This window comes from Aquarana catesbeiana, linkage group LG03 (genome assembly GCF_042186555.1).
Source record: "Aquarana catesbeiana isolate 2022-GZ linkage group LG03, ASM4218655v1, whole genome shotgun sequence".
Classification (NCBI taxonomy): Eukaryota; Metazoa; Chordata; class Amphibia; order Anura; family Ranidae; genus Aquarana; species Aquarana catesbeiana.
The window spans coordinates 561,696,930-561,715,708 of NC_133326.1; the positions used below are offsets into that span (position 1 = coordinate 561,696,930).

Consider the following 18,779-nt stretch of genomic DNA (forward strand, 5'->3'; position numbering starts at 1 on the left):
GTCTGAGCTTGAGTTGTGCTTTAAGGTTATGTTACTACAGAAAGGGGGGCAGGGGGTAGGGAACGGCCGCAGTTGGCTGCTCCTGTCGGCCAATATCTCAACCCCCCCACAAGGAAACAGGAGGGGACTATTGCGGTACTGGATATAACTAGATATTAGATAAGAAAGGGTAGAAAAGGAAGTGGTGGTTGGATAAAAATTCAATTTTAATAGAAAACATTATTAAAAAGGATTATTACAATATCACATATAGTTGTAGTTCAAAGCAAAGGCAGTATATACAACCATATGATTTACACCCGAAATTAATGATGGATACATAGATAGCTTGAATTCTCGACCGGTTTCGCGGTATTCACCGCTTCCTCAGGAGAGCAATATCTATAGTACAACATGAAATAAATTGTAATAAATACAAACAGATCAAAAGGTGTATGAATAAGTAATTATTGCAGCAAAATCATTAAATCATACATTCAACAATTACATACAAATTATATACAATAGGGATAAGCTCACCCGTTCAGGGATTCTCCGTGGGTATGTAAGGCCCCATGTAGTTCCCCCTGCGGCGAACACAGGGGATAGCAAACAGCCTCTGGTGAATAAATTTTTGAATAATTGAAATATGTAGGTCACTGAATTAGGGGATCAAAAAAATCAAAAGGAAGAGTGGAATATAAGGGTGCCAGTGTTAAAGCTCTGAGATTTCCAAACAATCAGTGTGCAAAAAAAAAAAATATGAAAAGAGATAATTGATAGTGATAGAGAGTGTCCCCGGTGCCCTTGGGTCCACGAAAGTAGAACTGTGGTTCTACCCATAGGGGAGATTCTGGTCCCACGGACCTTCGCCAATTGTGGTACAAAAGGGGTGATCTATCTTATGAACTGTATATGCAAAGCCTTTTATGTGGGCAAAACAATCCGGGAATTTAGACAGAGAATTGGCGACCACCTCTATGACTCAGAAAGGGGCAAATTAACGACTATCGGCCGACACATTGGCCTATACCATAGATTCGATAACACTGTGGCCAAATTTCTGGTACTGGAGGTGGTTCAACCTAGTCCCAGGGGTGGCGATTGGGATCGCTCGATACTTCAAAGGGAATCCCTGTGGATCGAGCGACTCAATGCCACCATCCCCCCCGGCCTAAACTAATCAGTGTCCTATAGGGCCTTCCTATGAGGTCTTGTTCCAGTTTTTCCCTCCCCCCCCCCCCCCCCGTTTTTCTCCTCCCTTTCCTTCCCCCCTCCCCCTCCTTCCCTCCCTCCCCCTCCTTCCCTCCCTCCCCTCCTGTCCACATCTCCCTTCACGGCCGCTATGAGAGCCTACAGCCTCCTGACGCTGCGCTTTTTGAGGATCACCTTGTGGGTAAGTTCTGTTCCCTTTTGTTTTCCCTTTTCCCAGCCAGACCCTTCCTGCACATCGTGTCCTCTTTTTACACTAAGTTCACCCAATACGGCTTTCCTATGTAATGCCACTTGTAGCATTAATGTACTTCTGTTTTTGTCCATATCCAGAGGGTTTTCCCTCTGCTGAGGACCAGTACCCCCCAACCCGGCACTGCTCTGTATCTACTGTTAATCCACATTACCTACAAGGCTGCAAACTTTATCCCCAGTTTGTTACTTGTATATTGCTCGTTACTCGTGGGCAAATCTTTTTTATATTTATGGATGGTAATTTGAATATTAATTTCGATTGCAGTTGCTGCTGTGACCTCCCTCTCCCCGCATACATCACTGGTTCCAGCCTTGGGGGGCTCTCATTGCTATTGCAACAGTGCTTGATCTTTCCAACTTTGGTATATGATCCCCTGCTATGCTGTCGTCCTCCTCCTCAGCTCATGCGTCTTAATCAATTAACGTTTTAGTGGTGAGTGCCAGCTCTCAATACCTGTGTGCAACTTTTTTCAGTTCTGATCTACTCCCTACACAGATGGAATTATTGGTTTGCTCCCCTTTTTCACTGACCCACTGGTCCCTCTCTTCCGCTTACCTTTCCCTCTTCCTCCCCCCCCCCCCCTCTTCCCCCTCCCCCTCCCCCCCCCCTTTCTCTTCCCTTCACTGTCTTCCTCCCCCTTGCCTCTTCCCCCCTGTTCCCCCCCCTCCCTCCCCCCTCCCTTCCCATTTCTTGTTCCTTCCCGTCTTATCCCCTGGTTTTCCCCTCTCTATCACTATCAATTATCTCTCTTCATATTTTTTTCTTTTTTTTTTTTTTTTGCACACTGGTTGTTTGGAAATCTCAGAGCTTTAACACTGGCACCCTTATATTCCACTCTTCCTTTTGATTTTTTTGATCCCCTAATTCAGTGACCTACATATTTCAATTATTCAAAAATTTATTCACCAGAGGCTGTTTGCTATCCCCTGTGTTCGCCGCAGGGGGAACTACATGGGGCCTTACATACCCACGGAGAATCCCTGAACGGGTGAGCTTATCCCTATTGTATATAATTTGTATGTAATTGTTGAATGTATGATTTAATGATTTTGCTGCAATAATTACTTATTCATACACCTTTTGATCTGTTTGTATTTATTACAATTTATTTCATGTTGTACTATAGATATTGCTCTCCTGAGGAAGCGGTGAATACCGCGAAACCGGTCGAGAATTCAAGCTATGTATCCATCATTAATTTCGGGTGTAAATCATATGGTTGTATATACTGCCTTTGCTTTGAACTACAACTATATGTGATATTGTAATAATCCTTTTTAATAATGTTTTCTATTAAAATTGAATTTTTATCCAACCACCACTTCCTTTTCTACCCTTTCTTATCTAATATCTAGTTATATCCAGTACCGCAATAATCCCCTCCTGTTTCCTTGTGGGGGGTTGAGATATTGGCCGACAGGAGCAGCCAACTGCGGCCGTTCCCTACCCCCTGCCCCCCTTTCTGTATTAGACATTTGGGATGATGGTACTTTATCTGGTAATTAAATCCTTCTATTGCAAGCGCTTTTTCCCCTTTAAGGGTATGTGTTTTTTTTTTTTTTTTTTTCTTTTTCGATAAAGAGGTTAGATCGCCTGTCAGGTTTCATTGCTCTTCTTCCCAGAGGGGGGACGCAGACAGCAAACAGCAGGCAGGTCACCAGAACACAATGCAGCCTATAAACCAGGGCATTTATTTGTAACAAACCAAAGTACGATATTTCAGGGCCACCAAGGGCCCCTTCCTTAGACAATCATATAAAACAGCGACAAGATGTAAATAGCCCAAACAACCAATCACAACCCTGGGGTTGTGACTGGTTGGGGCTATTTAAATCTTGCAGGCATTTTATATGATTCAAGCTTATAAAAGGTCTAAAGAGAGCACCAGAGTTCAAAAAGGTTCAATATTAGTATTAGTTTACAAACAATACCATAGAACAGCCGGGTTCCACGGACTCACCCTTCTTCAGGGCTTAAAGGCTAAGAAGGCCACTGTTCACTGTTGCAAAACAGGGAAAAACATGTACTTATTTATTTTTACAAGACCATGTTACGTCCTAGATACATGGTTCAAAAGGTGAACTCAGCCTTTACACATAATATATAATTATAAAGGGTATAGGATAAATAATTTAAAAAGTCAGTGACTCTCCTTACCACCCCTTCCCCTGGTAGGCCCTTAAACTACATAGATGCTGGCAAGTCTAAATGATATTGTACAAATAAGACTGTAATGTATGTGGCCAGCTTTAGGTTTAGAAATGTTTTAACATACCAAACAATCTGATAACGCCATCTGCAGCCCCGGTCACAAGTAAGTTGCCATTGTGATTGAATGATGTGCAGTTCACAGCGATGGGTGCAGGTTCCAGGGAGAACTGAAGCTGGAGAGATAATGGAATACATACTTAGTGTCTGGACTTTACTGGAACTGAGATTTGCATCTGCACCTAATAAAATTTGGCACTGTGGCACAAACTAAAGCCAGGTTTTCACTAACCTATGAATTGCATTCTTACATCTGTCTAACCTGCTGTGTATTCTGGTGAGGCCTGATATGGCAGTTATAGCTAGGTCTTGGAAAACTTTAATTCTTTGTGTCCCAGTGACTTAAAACAGGATCATGCAGGCAATGGCCCATGCCAAAATTGAGGCAACCCTGCATGATAGAATCCACAAATATCAGAAAGTTCGGCAGCCGTGGATTGATAACTTCTTGCCTCCTGATTTTGATACAGCCTTGCTTGAGTTACAGGGACCTTTTGTTTTTCACCCTAATAACTACCGTGGACATTACACAGCAAGGAACCTACCCCACCACTTCCATTTGATTCCTCTTCCTGGTACTTCTGATTCCTCTAGGGAACTATCTGCCCCTCCATAATCCCGAGCTATGGTTGGGAAGAGGCATCTAGCACTCGCCTCTTGGACAGTTGTCTTAATTGTTGCTGGTTCCTCTATATTTTAAACCATGAAATGCACACTTGCACTATGACCCTTCTTTGACAACTTTTCTACGTTAAATTTTTTTCACATGATCATTGGGCAATATCTCTCCTTGAGAGGAGATGGTTAAAACCCTACAAATTGTTTATACTATTTGTGCATTATTTTCCAAGTTACAAATAAAATATTTGAACAAGAAGAGGGGCCCAAATTCAAAGGCGCACCATTGGGCTTTCAAGGATCCTAAATTACATGTCTAATTTCCTGACTGACTATCACATTTTTGGAAGCCCTAGCGCACCAGAAGAGTGGAAAACCCCATAAAATTACCCTATTTTGTAAACAAACACTCCAAAGTAAATTTTACTGAAAAGGCATAGTGTGTCTTTTGAAAATGCCATTTTTATCCACAAGTTTTTTGGAATTTCTTTTTTTTTTTTTTTAACACAACCTTTTCAATCAAAAAGATTCAGTATTTCTAACACATATATTAAAGTGTTACTAAACCCACAACAGTAAAATCAGCCTGTATATGCAGTAAAGTATGCTTGGTATACTCACTGTGGAACCTAAGGGGTAATCCTCCTGCATTACGTAAAAAGGCTATTTAAATCGGTCTCCTCTGATCCTCCTCTTCTTCCACAGTCCCCAATACATCTCCTGACGGAACATAGCTAGGGGGACAAGCTGCACATGCTCAGTTTGGTGTGTATTGCTAGAGTTTTTTTTTTTCTTCTTGGGAGAGTGCGTGTGATCAGCATCAGCACTGTCCAGGCAGAGGGTCAGGGGTCCTGCATTCTCACAGGACAATCAGGGGAGAATGAAAACTCCTCCTACAAGCTTTAACCAGACACTGATAGAAGTCAAAAGACTGCTATGTACTGCTGACGAGAAAAGGTATTTAGTAGTTTATATTTACTAACATAACTGCAATTCCATGTTCTGTGTACTGCGGGAGACCAAAATATAGTGAATGCAGGGTCTTGAGTTTAGTAAAACTTTAAGGAATACTTAGAATTACACCCAAAAACGAATTCTGTTTCTTCTTCAGAGTATGGCGATACCAAATGTGACACCTTTCACAGCCTAGCCACATAAAGGGGACCAAAGAAGGAAGCACATTCAAGAGTTCCAGGGGCAAAAATTATGCTTCCAATTTCCTGACTATCGATCATATTTTTGGAGGCCATGGAGCAACAGGACAGTGGAAACACCCATAAAATGACCCCCGTTTGGAAAGCAAACACCCCAAGGTATTTTAAGAGGCATAGTGAGTCTTGTCATTTTTTTGCCACAAGTTTTTGCAAAATGCAGAAAGAAAATTATTTTTTTTTGACAATTTCTCACACAACACAGACACTGCCATACTTCAAACTACACCTCAAAACTCATTATGCTACTCCTGCAAGAGTATGGCAATACCATGTGTGAGACTTGTCTGAGCTGATTACATACTAAACATTGTATCTTGTGTATCACACAAATCAACCGTCTCCAAACCAATGTATTGTAATGGTCACCTCTACACAAGTGGTTAGGGAATATAAATAAACCTATAGCAGCCCTAGTTCCTATAAGCCAAACAAGCAGAGCCTACTGGTACTTGGCTACCCCAGGAATGCCATGTTCATTAGCCTGGTGTCTTGCAGGAATGTAGTCAGCAGAATGCGCAGATGGGGCAGTTCAGGCCGCAGGCAGACATGGTCAGCAAACAGGCAATGGATTGGCCCAGGCAGCAGGCAGAAACAGGGTCAATCAACAAGCCAGAGTGAGTACAGGCACTGCACTGGTGTGGCAGTGATCTGGGACAAGAGGACTGCTGCAATGGTGTTCAGGGACACTGCGAGGGGGCTGCAGTGGTCAGGGATAGCTGCGAGGGAACTACAGAGGTCAAGGACACTGACTGGTACAGTGGTGATTGGGGATACTGACTGGTGCGGTGGTGAATAGGGAAACTGACTGGCACCACTGATCTGGTGACATCAGAATAATTTATCATTTTACAGTAAAAATCATAAAATAAAATGCAGATGCAGTCTCCTTACATAAAGAGTCATCACATACCTCACATGGACATTATCTTCATAAAAATACATACATTGCATAAAAACATACTGCAGATTTAATTTAACCCCAAAAAGCCTCTAGCATTCAAAAAAAAAAAAAAAAAAAAAACAAACATACAGACTGTGGAAAGTAACCATTTTGCAGTCTGGTAGTACAAGAGGAAATACTTCTAAATCTCCTGCCCCGAGGGCAACACTTTAAACAAGGCATTCGCAGGATGGGAGCGATCAGAATAATAGCAGCGCTCCCCTAGTTCTTTGATGCTCAGGAAATATGTCCCTTTAATAATCTTGCTTGTCCAAGATGGAAGAGTGACCGGGCGTCTCTCCCAGAGCTTTGCTGGCGTGTTCTAATATCGTACCTGAGTCTGGTGTTGTCCTGTGCTGCTGCTGGGTAGACGGCGGATGCCTTCTAAATCCTCCGGTTGTGGGAAAGCTGCCAGGAGGATACATTTTCCCCTGGATATATCATTTGTGGATGGCCCCGAACACCGTCCTAGGCCTGAGCGGCGGCAGCGTGCCAGCATGGCGTCCCAGACGGACTCCTCGGAGGACCCCCCCACTTCCCCGCCGGGGATTCCGGAGGTAATGGCGGGGATTGCCTCGTGTCATTCGGCTATTGCCTTGTGTATTGCTACACGCCTCACTACTGCAGAAGGGCGGATAGGCCATGTGGAAGATACTGTAGCGGCGCATGATGGAGCTATACGCACGCTACAGTCTAAAATGAAATCCCTGGAGTACAGAGCCGAAGAAGCAGAAAATCGCTGAAGGAGAAACATCCACATCATTGGTCTGACAGAAGGGGCTGAGGGCAAAATTCCTAGTCTTTGTGGAGGAACTCCTGCGCTCCCCTTTTACCAGCGGCTCAGTTATCACCCTACTTCACTGTGGAGAGGGCACACCGTATGCCGCCACAGCCAGGGCCAGAAGGAGCCCCTCCACAAAATTTCATACTCCGGCTCCTTAACTTCAGAGACCAGGACGAGATACTGCGGGCAGCGAGATCTGTGGGTGAGCCACTATCGGAATAATCGGCTGATGACGTTCCCAAACTACTCTGTGGAGACACAGAAGCTTTTCAGGTCCTTTGACTCGGTTAAAGCGACACTCCGTCCCAGAGGGCTTAAATTTAGTGTCCTTTTCCTGGCCAAGCTGAGAGTCATCGATGAGATGAGACAGTCCGGTTATTTCTCTCCCCCAAAGATGCTGCGGACTGGCTAGAGTCCCTACTCCCACGGGGTTGAAGATCCTGGACATCGCTGCAACATGGTTACTACTCATCTACCTGCTGTTCCCGAGCTGTGACCCCTAAGATACTTTAGTTCTTTCGGTTGGTGGGAGGCCCCATTACTTACCTTGTTTGTCTCATGTTTTTGTCTTGGGGACTTTTGGGGGTCTCTTCCCTTATATTGGGGCTCCTCACGAACTACAGAGGCATTCGGGATGCTGCAACCGCACAGGCCCTTTCAAGATTTGTGCCCCTAGCTCAGTCCAGGCAATTGATCTGACTCAGGTAATATTTTTTCATCTTACCAGCACCTCCTGATGGGAACTTTATGTCTTTATTGCTATCGTTTCCAGAAGGCTGTCAAGACTGACTACAGATATGGCTTGCTTTTCACTCTAGTTTTGTTACACGTCTCCAGTGTTCCAGTTGCCTTCGGGCCAGTTAGTTAGTGTGAGACCACATGGATCCCCATCATGTGGGAACTGCGGGGTGGGAAAAGGGAAGGTCGGCAGTTGCGGACTAATGCGTTATTTTCTTTTATGCGAGTTTAATATGTACAGATGCATTAGTGTTCCTTTATGGCATGGTCTGGTGTTTCTTGATATATTAACTGACATTATGTTACTGATATGGGGTACAATTGAGAATGGATTGGCCCTGTTCGGGAAGGTTCCTCTGGATGGGGCCCCTTGGGGAGTTGGAGTGAGGGCTGACTGGAATTGGCTTAGGTTCATTTCTGTGGTTTTAATTTTATGGCAGCTGTATCTGTAATCTCCTGGAATGTCCGGGGGCTTAACTCCGCTGTCAAGAGATCCCTAGTGTTCAAATTCCTCCAGATTGTTTTTCTACAAGAGAGACAATTAGTAGGATCTCGTATCCTGGGCCTCAAGGGGGCATGGGTTGGCTCGCACTACCACGCCTTGCACTCTGGCTACTCAAGGGGGGAGGCCAGTATACTGGTACACAAATCTCTTCCCTTTCAGCTCTTGGACATTAAAACAGATACAGAGGGGCGATATATAGTGCTGCATGCTTTGATAGAGAGTATACCCCTGGTGTTAGTGGGCTTATATCTACTGCCTCCGGCAGATGGCTCCTTACTTGGGGATATTATGCGTACTGTGTTGACATATGGGGTGGGTGATGTACTGTTCCTGGGGGATTTCAACATGACCCCTACTCCAGATTTGGACAGACTCTCCTTTACCTCCCGTTGGACCCCCGACCTGGCTCAGTGGATGGGTCCGTTCGCTCAGGTGGATGTCTGGAGACACTTTCACCCCGCTATACGGGAGTTTACGTGTCATTCGGTGTCCTGCCGGACGTTCTCACGCATTGACCTAATCCTTGCTACTCGTACCTTGCTCAACCGTTTCAGAGGTCTCCATCCTTTCCAGGGGGGTCATGCTCTGGTGAGGGTTGTACTGAGGATAGGGGAGAACGATTGTGGAGGCTGTCCATATACTGGATAGAGGATCCTGCAGTCCAAGAGGGTATTCAAGAGGGATTGTGTCAGTACTGGACTGATAATGCTAACTCCACTGACCCAGCTAGTACTTGGGATGCGTTTAAGGCCTGGTCGCGTGGTGCCTATATATCCCGCATTGCAGTGGCCCATAGGACCTCTGCTCAGTCATTAGAGTTAGAACGGGAGGTGGGTGAAAAGGAGGCCTCCTATGTCGCTAACCCCAATCCCACCGCCTATGGGGCTGGCAATTCGCCCTGCAGAGATCACCTCTGCTCCGAGTAGATATGACTCACAAGTCAATGCTAGATACTGCTCAGAGAATATTTGAACATGGCAATAAGAATGGTAGGATTCTGGAGTGGCTTTCCAATTTACCATGAAGCACATTAGTGGGGTTAAAGACGATACAGGTGCTTATATTCCTCCCGTGTGGTTTATACTACAAATGACCTACACGCTTACATGGGCGGGGTTGCTTTTCCTAGACTGGACTTGCCGGACAGGGCTTATTTTGAGCAGGATATTTCTTTAGAGGAGGTTCAGCTAGCCATGACTACTTAAATCTCTACTACTAAAACTCAGGGAAGACCCCAGGGACTGACGGACTTCCTACAGAGTTCTATACACAACATCCGGATCCGCTTGCCCCGTGGCTTACTTCCCTACCGCAACAGTTCTTTTTAATGGGGGGCTTGCCGGATTCTATGTTGGAGGCGGTGGTGGTTTTGGTGCCCAAACCAGGAAAGAACCCTGAGGAATGCTCCTCGTACCGTCCAATCCCTCTCCTCAATGTGGATGCAAAAATTTTGGCCAAGATACTGGCGAGTCGGCTATCCACAGTGTTGGAGCAGGTCATCCATGTTGATCAAATTGGCTTCATGCCTGGGAAGGGCAACGACATCAACATTTGCCGCCTCTTTGTGAACCTTTCTATCCCCCATGACAACAGCGGGCAGAGGGTCATAGTGTCTTTAGATGCTGAAAAGGCGTTAGACTCGGTGGAGTGGGGCTTTCCCTGGAAGGTGCTGGATAGATTCAGGTTCGGACCTAAATTCCTTCAGTGGGTGTAGATGTTGTATAACTCCCTTAGCGCATGAATACGCACTAATAATCAAATCTATGAATCTTTTCCATTGCCTTGGGGTACCTGGCAGGGATGCCTTTTGTCCCCTGCCCTGTTTGCCTTGGCCCTGGAGCCCTTGAAAATTCTTATTTGGGATTCTGCATCGGTTAAGGGTTTGCGGGTGGGACCTATGGAGGAGAAGATATCTTTATATGAAGACGACACCCTCCTCTATTTGCAAGAAGTAGGCTCCTCTCTGAATGCAGCTCTGGCCTTGTTTAATGCATTTGGGAAATTTTCTGGGATATGTATTAACTGGGACAAATCCACGCTGTTCGCTCTTGATCCTCAGGGTGGAGTGGACAACCCACCTACCCAGCTGACATGGGTTGAGCAGTTTAGATATTTGGACATCCAGGTAGGGAGGGACCCAGCAAAATTCTTAGACCTTAATGTACTCCCGCTGCCGTCTCAACTTCTGGATAAATGCACGGGGTGGAGATCTCTGCCACTGAACCTCTTGGGGCGGATTAGTCTCCTTAAGATGATTTTTCTCCCCAAGTTTCGTTTTTCGTAATTGCCCGACATGGATGCCCAACTTTTTTTTTTTTTTTAAGGCTGTGGAGCGCTGTATGGGGGATTTCATTGGGGGGGGCGTTCCCAGACTGGCAAGGTCGACGTTAACTCTTCCGATGCATTCTGGTGGAATGTCGCTACCTGATCTGAGGGTCTACTTCTGGGCAGCTGTCCTGGTAACTGTTCGATGGTGGTTCATGCAATCCCGGGCTAACGCAGCGGTGTGTCTTGAGGCAGCTGCCCTGGGGTGCATTGGGGAGGTGGGCAACCTGGTTTATCATAGTCAATGTGTGCACCCTATCCTGCCACATCCCACCAAGACTAACCTTAAGGTATGGACGGTAGCTAGGAGGAGATTCCATCACCCTGATAGATGGTCTCCTGTTACACATTATGGGGAAACCCCAACCTCCCGCACCTTCGTTCCATCCCTGACACTCAACTCTTGGCTAGGCATGGGATAAAGACACTGCGAGATGTGTTGGCAGCGGGCACTTTATTATCCTTTGCAGCACTTGGCGCCAAATTCAATTTACCAGGGTCAATGATCTTTAGATACTTCCAGCTGCGGCATGCAATACGGGCCCAATTCACTTCTCCACCTAATCTAAAAATGGATCCTATTGAGGAATTACTAGCCCAGGAATCCCTACCCAAACACCTATCTGCCCTATACTTTGATCAGCTTAGTGCAGATTCTCCCAGGATGACGAGTCTTTGGGACAAATGGAAGAATGACATACCTGACCTTGACAGGGAGGACTGGGAGGATTGCTTGGGTGATAGTATCAAACTGTTGATCTCATGCCGGGATAGGCTGATCCAAATTAAGTTTATACACAGGGTGTACTACACACCACAGAGACTGCACCATATCTATCCTCAAAGATCCCAGGATTGTACTCGCTGGGGGGGGGGGCGGGGGACTGTTGCCACTTATATGCACATGTTCTGGACCTGCCCGAGAGTGGCCAGCTTCTGGGGTGAAGTGATTGATATTATAAATTCCCGTCTCCAACTGGACCTTCCGGTCAACCCGGAGTTGCTACTATTAGGGGTGAACGATGATGATCAGAGGCCTAGATGTACCAAAATGTTAATCTTTTACTCATTGCACTATGCTAAAAGAGATTGTCCTTAAGTGGAATTACCGTCCCCCCTCCATAGTCTCATGGGAAAAGGCTATAAATGCAGCACTTCCTATGTATAAAATGACATGCATCAGCAGGAATTGCCCCCAAAATATTTGACAGGGTGTGGCTGCTGTGGACGGCATAGGGAAGGATGGCCTTTGTTTCCTCCTTCTGTGTGGTGCACGGTTGAGCCCCTCTTGATATACTCCATATTTAATACTGTAAATGGGTGTTAATGGTGGGGTATTTGCAATTACTATCGGTCTTTAAGACTAGCTATGTGATCTACGCTACCTTTCTTCCTATGTCTGTATATAAAGTAACTTTGTTATTTTACATAGGGATATTTATACGTGTACCATGCTCAAGTTTTTCAATAAAGGAACATTCTGTTTAAAAAAAAAAAAAAATCTGACAAAGATGAACATGAAGCTCTACCTAGGACAGGATCTGCTCTACCTCCTCTTTCTGCAGCAAGATTTCTGGGTCCTTCATGATGGTTGATGTATGCCTCTGGTCCAGAGTAGCAGAAACAACACCAGAAGTTCTATGATGGTGATTGAGAGATTTCTCAGACAACCAAGTCATTAAAACGGGGCTGCAGAAAAGGACATTAATTTCTCCTCCTAGGACACTAACAGTGTTTGCCAGTGTCTGATTTTCCTGTAGGCAGCGTTATAACCCCAATAGTAATACCTTCTGTGTCTCTTATTGGACAAGAAATATCTATTTCTGCAAATTCAATTGCGCTTTTACTTTTCTGAACAGGTCTAAGTGATAGCAGGAAGATAGCCTTACCTGTTGTTTCATGGTTTTTGTGTCCCACAGTAGTAATCTCCCTGGCACTTGGTTGGTCCCATTCTCTCCTAAACCAGGAACTGATGGTTCTAGTTGAGTAGGTGAGCACACTGCTGCTGCAGAACATACAAAGGAAGTCCCGCTGGGGTTGCAAGCCAGAGATAGGATCCTGAGAAGGCAAATATTAAAACATTTGTTTGAGAATGATTCTGATAAAACTACAACCTTTACATACACAAATGTTCTACAAAATGTGTGCACAGATGGTAACACTACAACATCATGTGCATTAGTGATGTAATTCCCTCCGTCAATGGGCTGCTAGACCCCAGCACTATCAAAAAGCAGAAGCTCATTTGTTCCATCATAACTCGAAGCACTTTGTGTCTTCCATGGCCAAGGCAGCGGAAGAAGCGTCAGGGAAACACTGGTAAGTGGACTATCAGTGGGTCGGGAAAGAAGGGAGGGGCCTTTGCAAAGACATCACAATTTTGTCCTCCAGTATCAAATAACCCAAAAGTATAGAGCAAAGACTGTTACGTTAAAAAGACATAATACAAACAGCACTAACCTTGGCATATCATCAATAATATTGATCTCACACAAGTTTTTCTTTGCTTCCGTGTCATACAGGCGGACAGTACCAACCTCACTGCCTAGTAAGAGCTGCATCGGAGAGGGACAAGAAAAAAAAAAAAAAAAAAAGGAAGAACACATGAAATTCATATTCAAGCCAAGTGATCCAACACTACAGTCTACAATTTTACATAAAGATATGGATCTCCATTATTGCTACAGCAAATTGAGCCAGGAATCTGCATTTACCTTAAAAAAAAAAAAAAAAAAAAAAAGACCCATTCCACTGAGAACACTAAAGCCCCTTTCACACGGACATTCTAATTAGGGCAGGTGAACCTGATCAGAAGGTCTATTCTTCCCTATGGACAGACAGGTGTAAACAGACCGTCCATTTACACCCACCTAGCTCCAACTGGGCCTGCTATAAAAAACAGGAGAGGACTCTGTCCTCTTCCTGTTTAGGTGGAGCAGGTAGGAGGTAGTTGGGTGTAAATGGAAAGTAGAGTCCATTCACTCCCAGCCACCAATGGAGCAGACCAGGATCGGTCTATGTCCGCTTTGCATTAACTGAGCAGACACAGATGTGTCATCCGTCTGCTCCGATCAGCAAGGGATCTTTTTGAACTTCATAAATTAAAAAGAAAAAAATTTTTTTTCCCACATATTTAAAAAGTACCTGACTGTAAGGACCCTAACTGGATGACATTTAGTTTGTTAAAGAATGTATATCAATTACCATTTAAAACATTTGATTTTTTGATTTTTGTAATGAAGATTGCATCTTATAGGACAAGCAATCAAGCAATCGCGCTTTGTAAAAATTTGGTCCCCCTGGCTTAGTTAATTGCAGGTACTGGACACGCAGGGTTGACCCCAGGAACGAGAGAGCATGACCCCTCCCCCCCCCCCCCCCCCAGGGGGAACCACTTTCTTCCCTCTCCTTCCCTTTTTAGACCTACTATTCTTTCTTCTATACTCCCTTAGTACCTTTCTTCTCTTTGATTTCTCAATTTCTTTTTATATGTGCATGGCCCTCCTGGTATTGGTAGAGGGGTCATTGGACCCAAGTACATGGTAGAACAGATGTCAAGACCTAGCTCTGGGAGTGTACTGGTTATAAGATGAAAATGTTGTTATAGAGAGAGTTTTTATTGATGCTCAGGTGTTATGATGCCATAGGTTTTAAGGGCTTTTACTTTATTACTTATAAAGGCACGGTTTTTCTTCCAATCAGGGTCCTTCACATCATAGAACTGCTGTGAGTCTGCCCACAATCACTACCTAGACCTTTAGGCTTCATTTACACTGCTGCTGGTAAACAGACATTTAGGAGCAGTTGTAAAACGTCCCGTGTACATTAAGCAAATACTGCTGTGTATGGTTATATATATTAAAAAAAAAAAAAAAAAAAAAAATGTACTCGTGCAAATGCTCTGATACTAAAACGGATACCTTCACACAGTTTCAGTGCGATTGTAGAAAGTCTGGTGTGATTTTGTTCAGGGGTTAAGGTGGGAATCTTTAAATCGTATGACACTGGAAATTGCTCTTGAACAGTTATGAAAATCAGATAGATAGATAGATAGATAGATAGATAGATAGATAGATAGATAGATAGATAGATAAAAACTGCGCTATACCATTGATTGAATGTGAATATACATAAATGAATCGTACATGTCATGAGATGATGAAATATGAATCTAGAAAATTCCTCTCATGAAATACCAACACTAAAGAAATCCAAAAAAAAATGCAATGATCAAATAAATCATAAAGGATCAGTGACAAACAATGCAAATAAGGCTGTGAATCAATATATGCATATCAGAGTTCATAAGTGATCTTGACTGAAGAAAATCAGAAACCTTGAGTGAAAGTGAGAAGAGTCCCAAAGAAAAGCCCCTCAATACTCTACGGAGAGGACTTGATTGTGAAAACTACGTTGAAACACTGCTCACAGTGATCCTTCACCACACAGATTTTACGCTTACCAAAAAGCAAGCAGTAAAGGCTTGTATGCAGACCCAAACCAGGGATATCCAGCTGGCAGTATGACTTGTCTGTGTGCAGCGTAACTGCGGGAGTGCAACAAGAGATCCACCCACTCGAGCTCAGAGGCCAGTCGCTCTGTGTTGTCCAGTTCTTCTGGATAATTGGCTCTCTAGCCTTTAGTTGAAGTTCCCTGCTGCAGTATGGCCCACCTCTGGCCTATGGATTGGGTTTACTCCTGACACCCCGATAGGAACTGACCCGACTCCTGAAATAAGATTTGCTGTCTCCTGGCCACCTCTGACCCCTTGATGAGACCCTCTGTCTTTGCCCCCCTGGTGAGAACTTCTGTCTCCCTCACTGGGAGCGATCTCCAAACTGAAAGTATGAAAATCATACCCGATGCTTAAAAATTACACTGCGGCTTTTCCGCACATACGTGAACCGGCTCCATCGAAATAGGCATCGGTAATTAGTATACGCGAGTACTTGAGAAAAAAGTATCGGTACTCGTACTTAAAAAAAATAAAACTGCCATTGGTGCATCCCAACTTTCCAGGACCTGTACTGTCAGCTGGACATTTGATATCCGTTTTTTAAGCTGATGGTGGTCCAGGTAGCTCACAGTGGGGATATCCTGGGTCCTCAACAACCCTAGAACCAGACCAAATATTTTGGTAAACATTCTGAGGCCCGTGGACACGCCTTAGAGTAAAGGCACAAATATTGGCAATCCTCCACTGCGCTGGTGAGGGTGAAAAATCAGGATGTGTGGGTAGCCATCGTTAATTTCCACAGATGCCAGGAAATCCCCCCCCCCCCATGAAGTGAAGCATTCACCAACCAGGTGGATGCCATCCTGAATTTCTGAAATTCCAGCAACTTGGTTAATATCCAGAATAGGCTAGGACCTTCACTGTGACGAGTATTTCAGGGTCCATTTTTTCATACAGAGCTTAAAAGTAGGCTTTACGTAGAGGCTGCGGTTTTCTACTCAAGAAAATAACTCTTCTTGGATTCCAAAGATGTCATAGGTTTGACCTGTCACCTTCTTTAAAGGGTTAAAAGTGTGCTTTTACTTTGTCAACTTGGGGATAAAGCCACCCAAAGATGGTGTAAATAATAGGATTTTTATAACAGCTTACCTGTAAAATCTATTTCTCGGAGTACATCATGGGACAGAGCCTTAAGTAATTACTTAATAGGTTATAGGCCACCTTCAGGTAATGGACACTGGTATACCCAATCCGAGGAGTTCACTCCCTATACAACCCCTCCTCCTTCCAGGAGCACATCAGTTTTTGTAGCAAAGCAATATACTTAAATCCCAAAAAAGAGGGGAGGGACTTCTGTGTCCCATGATGTACTCCAAGAAAAGGATTTTACAGGTAAGAGGTTATAAAAATTCTATTTTCTTGATCATGGGACACAGGGCTTTGCTTAATGGGATGTCCCATAGTAATGCTACTTGAGGGGAGGGAGACACAACCCGGAGGGTACCCCCAGACTTGAGGACCTATGCGGCTGCCTGCAGCACACTGCGCCCAAAGGCGATATCCTCATACCTCCTTACATCCAGCTGATAAATTTTGTGAATGTATGCACTGAAGACCAAGTTGCGGCCTTACAGAGCTGAGCCATGGAGGCCTGATGACGCACTACCCAAAAAGCACCAACCACCCTGGTAGAGTGCGCCTTAACTTGAAAAGGGGGAATCTTACCCTTAAATCATAAGTTTGAATTATCACTTGCCGAATCCACTTAGCGACAGTGGATTTCGACGCTGCCTGTCCTTCTTAGGACCCTCTAGCAGAATAAATAAGACATCAGTCTTACGACTCTGAACAGTTGCCTTTAAATAGATTTTCACTGCTCTCACCACATCAAGACAATGTAGTGACTTCTCTTCCCTGGAACATGGTTTTGGAAAAAAACGATGGCAGCACAATATCTTGGTTAAGGTGAAAACCTGAGACCACTTTTGGTAAAAAAAAACCTGGACGAAGGCAAAACACCACTCTGTCCTCATGAAAAATCAAATATGGCTCTTTACAAGAAAGAGCAGCCAATTCCAAAACCCTCCTTGCTGAGGATATAGCAACAAAAAATACCAAATTCCTTGTCAAAAGGACTAAGGGAATATGTTGTATCGATTCAAATGGCTGTTTTTGTAACAGACAAAACTAAGTTCAAGTGAGGTTTGAGGGGCGGATTAAGCCACGTTACCCCTTGTATAAAACTCTAGAGTAAAGAATGAGTAGCAAGTGGTCTTTGAAATAAGACCGATAAAGCTGAGACTTGGCCTTTAATAGTACTCCAGGCCCATTTCATTTCTACCCCTAATTGTAGAAAGGCAATAATTCTGCCTGTGATATATCTCCGAGGGTGCCAACCCTTGGATTCACACCAGGAAACATAAGCCTTCCAGACCCTATAATATATAGTTCTGGAAGCTGTCTTCCTTGCATTAATCAGGGTAGAGATAACTGACCCGGAAAGCCCACGTTTCTTCAGAATGTGGTTTTCAAATAGCCAAGCCATTAAATTTAGAGACCGTAAGGAAGGATGGAATATCGGTCCCTGTGAACAGATCTGGCCGTAGTGGGAGGGACCATGGGCCCTCCACTGCTATCTTTAAGATTTCTGCATACCATGACCTTCTGGGCCATGCTAGTGCCACCAGAATTACCGGCTTTCTTTCCAGCTTTATCCTGCAAAGAAGTCGTGGCAGCAACTGAATAGGGGGAATGCATAGATCAGTGAGAACTGATCCCATGGGGTCACCAACGCATCCGTTTCGCATGCGAATGGATCCCTTTTTCTGGCCACAAAGTTGACTAACTTCATGTTGAACCTGGACGCTAGAAGATATACGTCCGGAGTCCCCCATCTTTGACAAACAGCCTGAAATATGTCGGGGTAAAGAGACCATTCCCCTGGGAATAAATGCTGGCAACTCAAGTAGTCCGCCTGCCAATTCTCTACTCCCGAAATGAAGACTGCCAATAGGCACGGAACATTCCTTTCTGCCCAAGTTAGAATATGGTTCACCTCTCTGCGCTGAGAGGCTCTGGGACACCCTTGGGGGCAGCTGCATTGGCAAGTCTAAAGCTTGAATTGTTCTGTTCCAAGCAGACAGGATACAGTTTTGCAACAGTCTTGAATGAAAGTGGGCATAGGGAACTGCTTTGAATGAAGCCACCATGGTTCCTAGCAACCTCATGCAAAGGCGAATGGAGGGATCGCCATTTGACCTGACCATCCGCATCAGCTCTCTTATGGAGTTGATCTTTGCCTGAGGCAAGAACACCTTTTCCTGGGCTGCGTCTATGATCAGATCCAAGTACTTCAGCCTTTTTAGCGGTATTAAGGAAGATTCTCTAGGTTGAGAATCCAACCCAAACTTTCCAGATAATTGGTTGTAGTGTGTACACTCTGCTCCAAACGAGCCACCGACTGATCTATTAGCAATAGCTCGTC

At 44.5% G+C, this 18,779-nt stretch overlaps 1 protein-coding gene across 2 annotated transcripts in view; it reads right to left on the reverse strand.

Moving 5' to 3' along the window:
* WDR91 (WD repeat domain 91) overlaps positions 1–18,779 on the reverse strand; it is a 102,146-nt gene that overhangs the window by 9,273 nt on the left and 74,094 nt on the right. For both annotated transcript variants that reach the window (XM_073621789.1, XM_073621788.1), the window contains 3 exons: positions 13,300–13,394; positions 12,729–12,897; positions 3,723–3,831 (listed from right to left, as the gene is read on the reverse strand). In XM_073621789.1, coding sequence (XP_073477890.1) covers positions 3,723–3,831; positions 12,729–12,897; positions 13,300–13,394 — 373 coding nt within the window. The remainder of the gene's footprint in view (positions 1–3,722; positions 3,832–12,728; positions 12,898–13,299; positions 13,395–18,779) is intronic.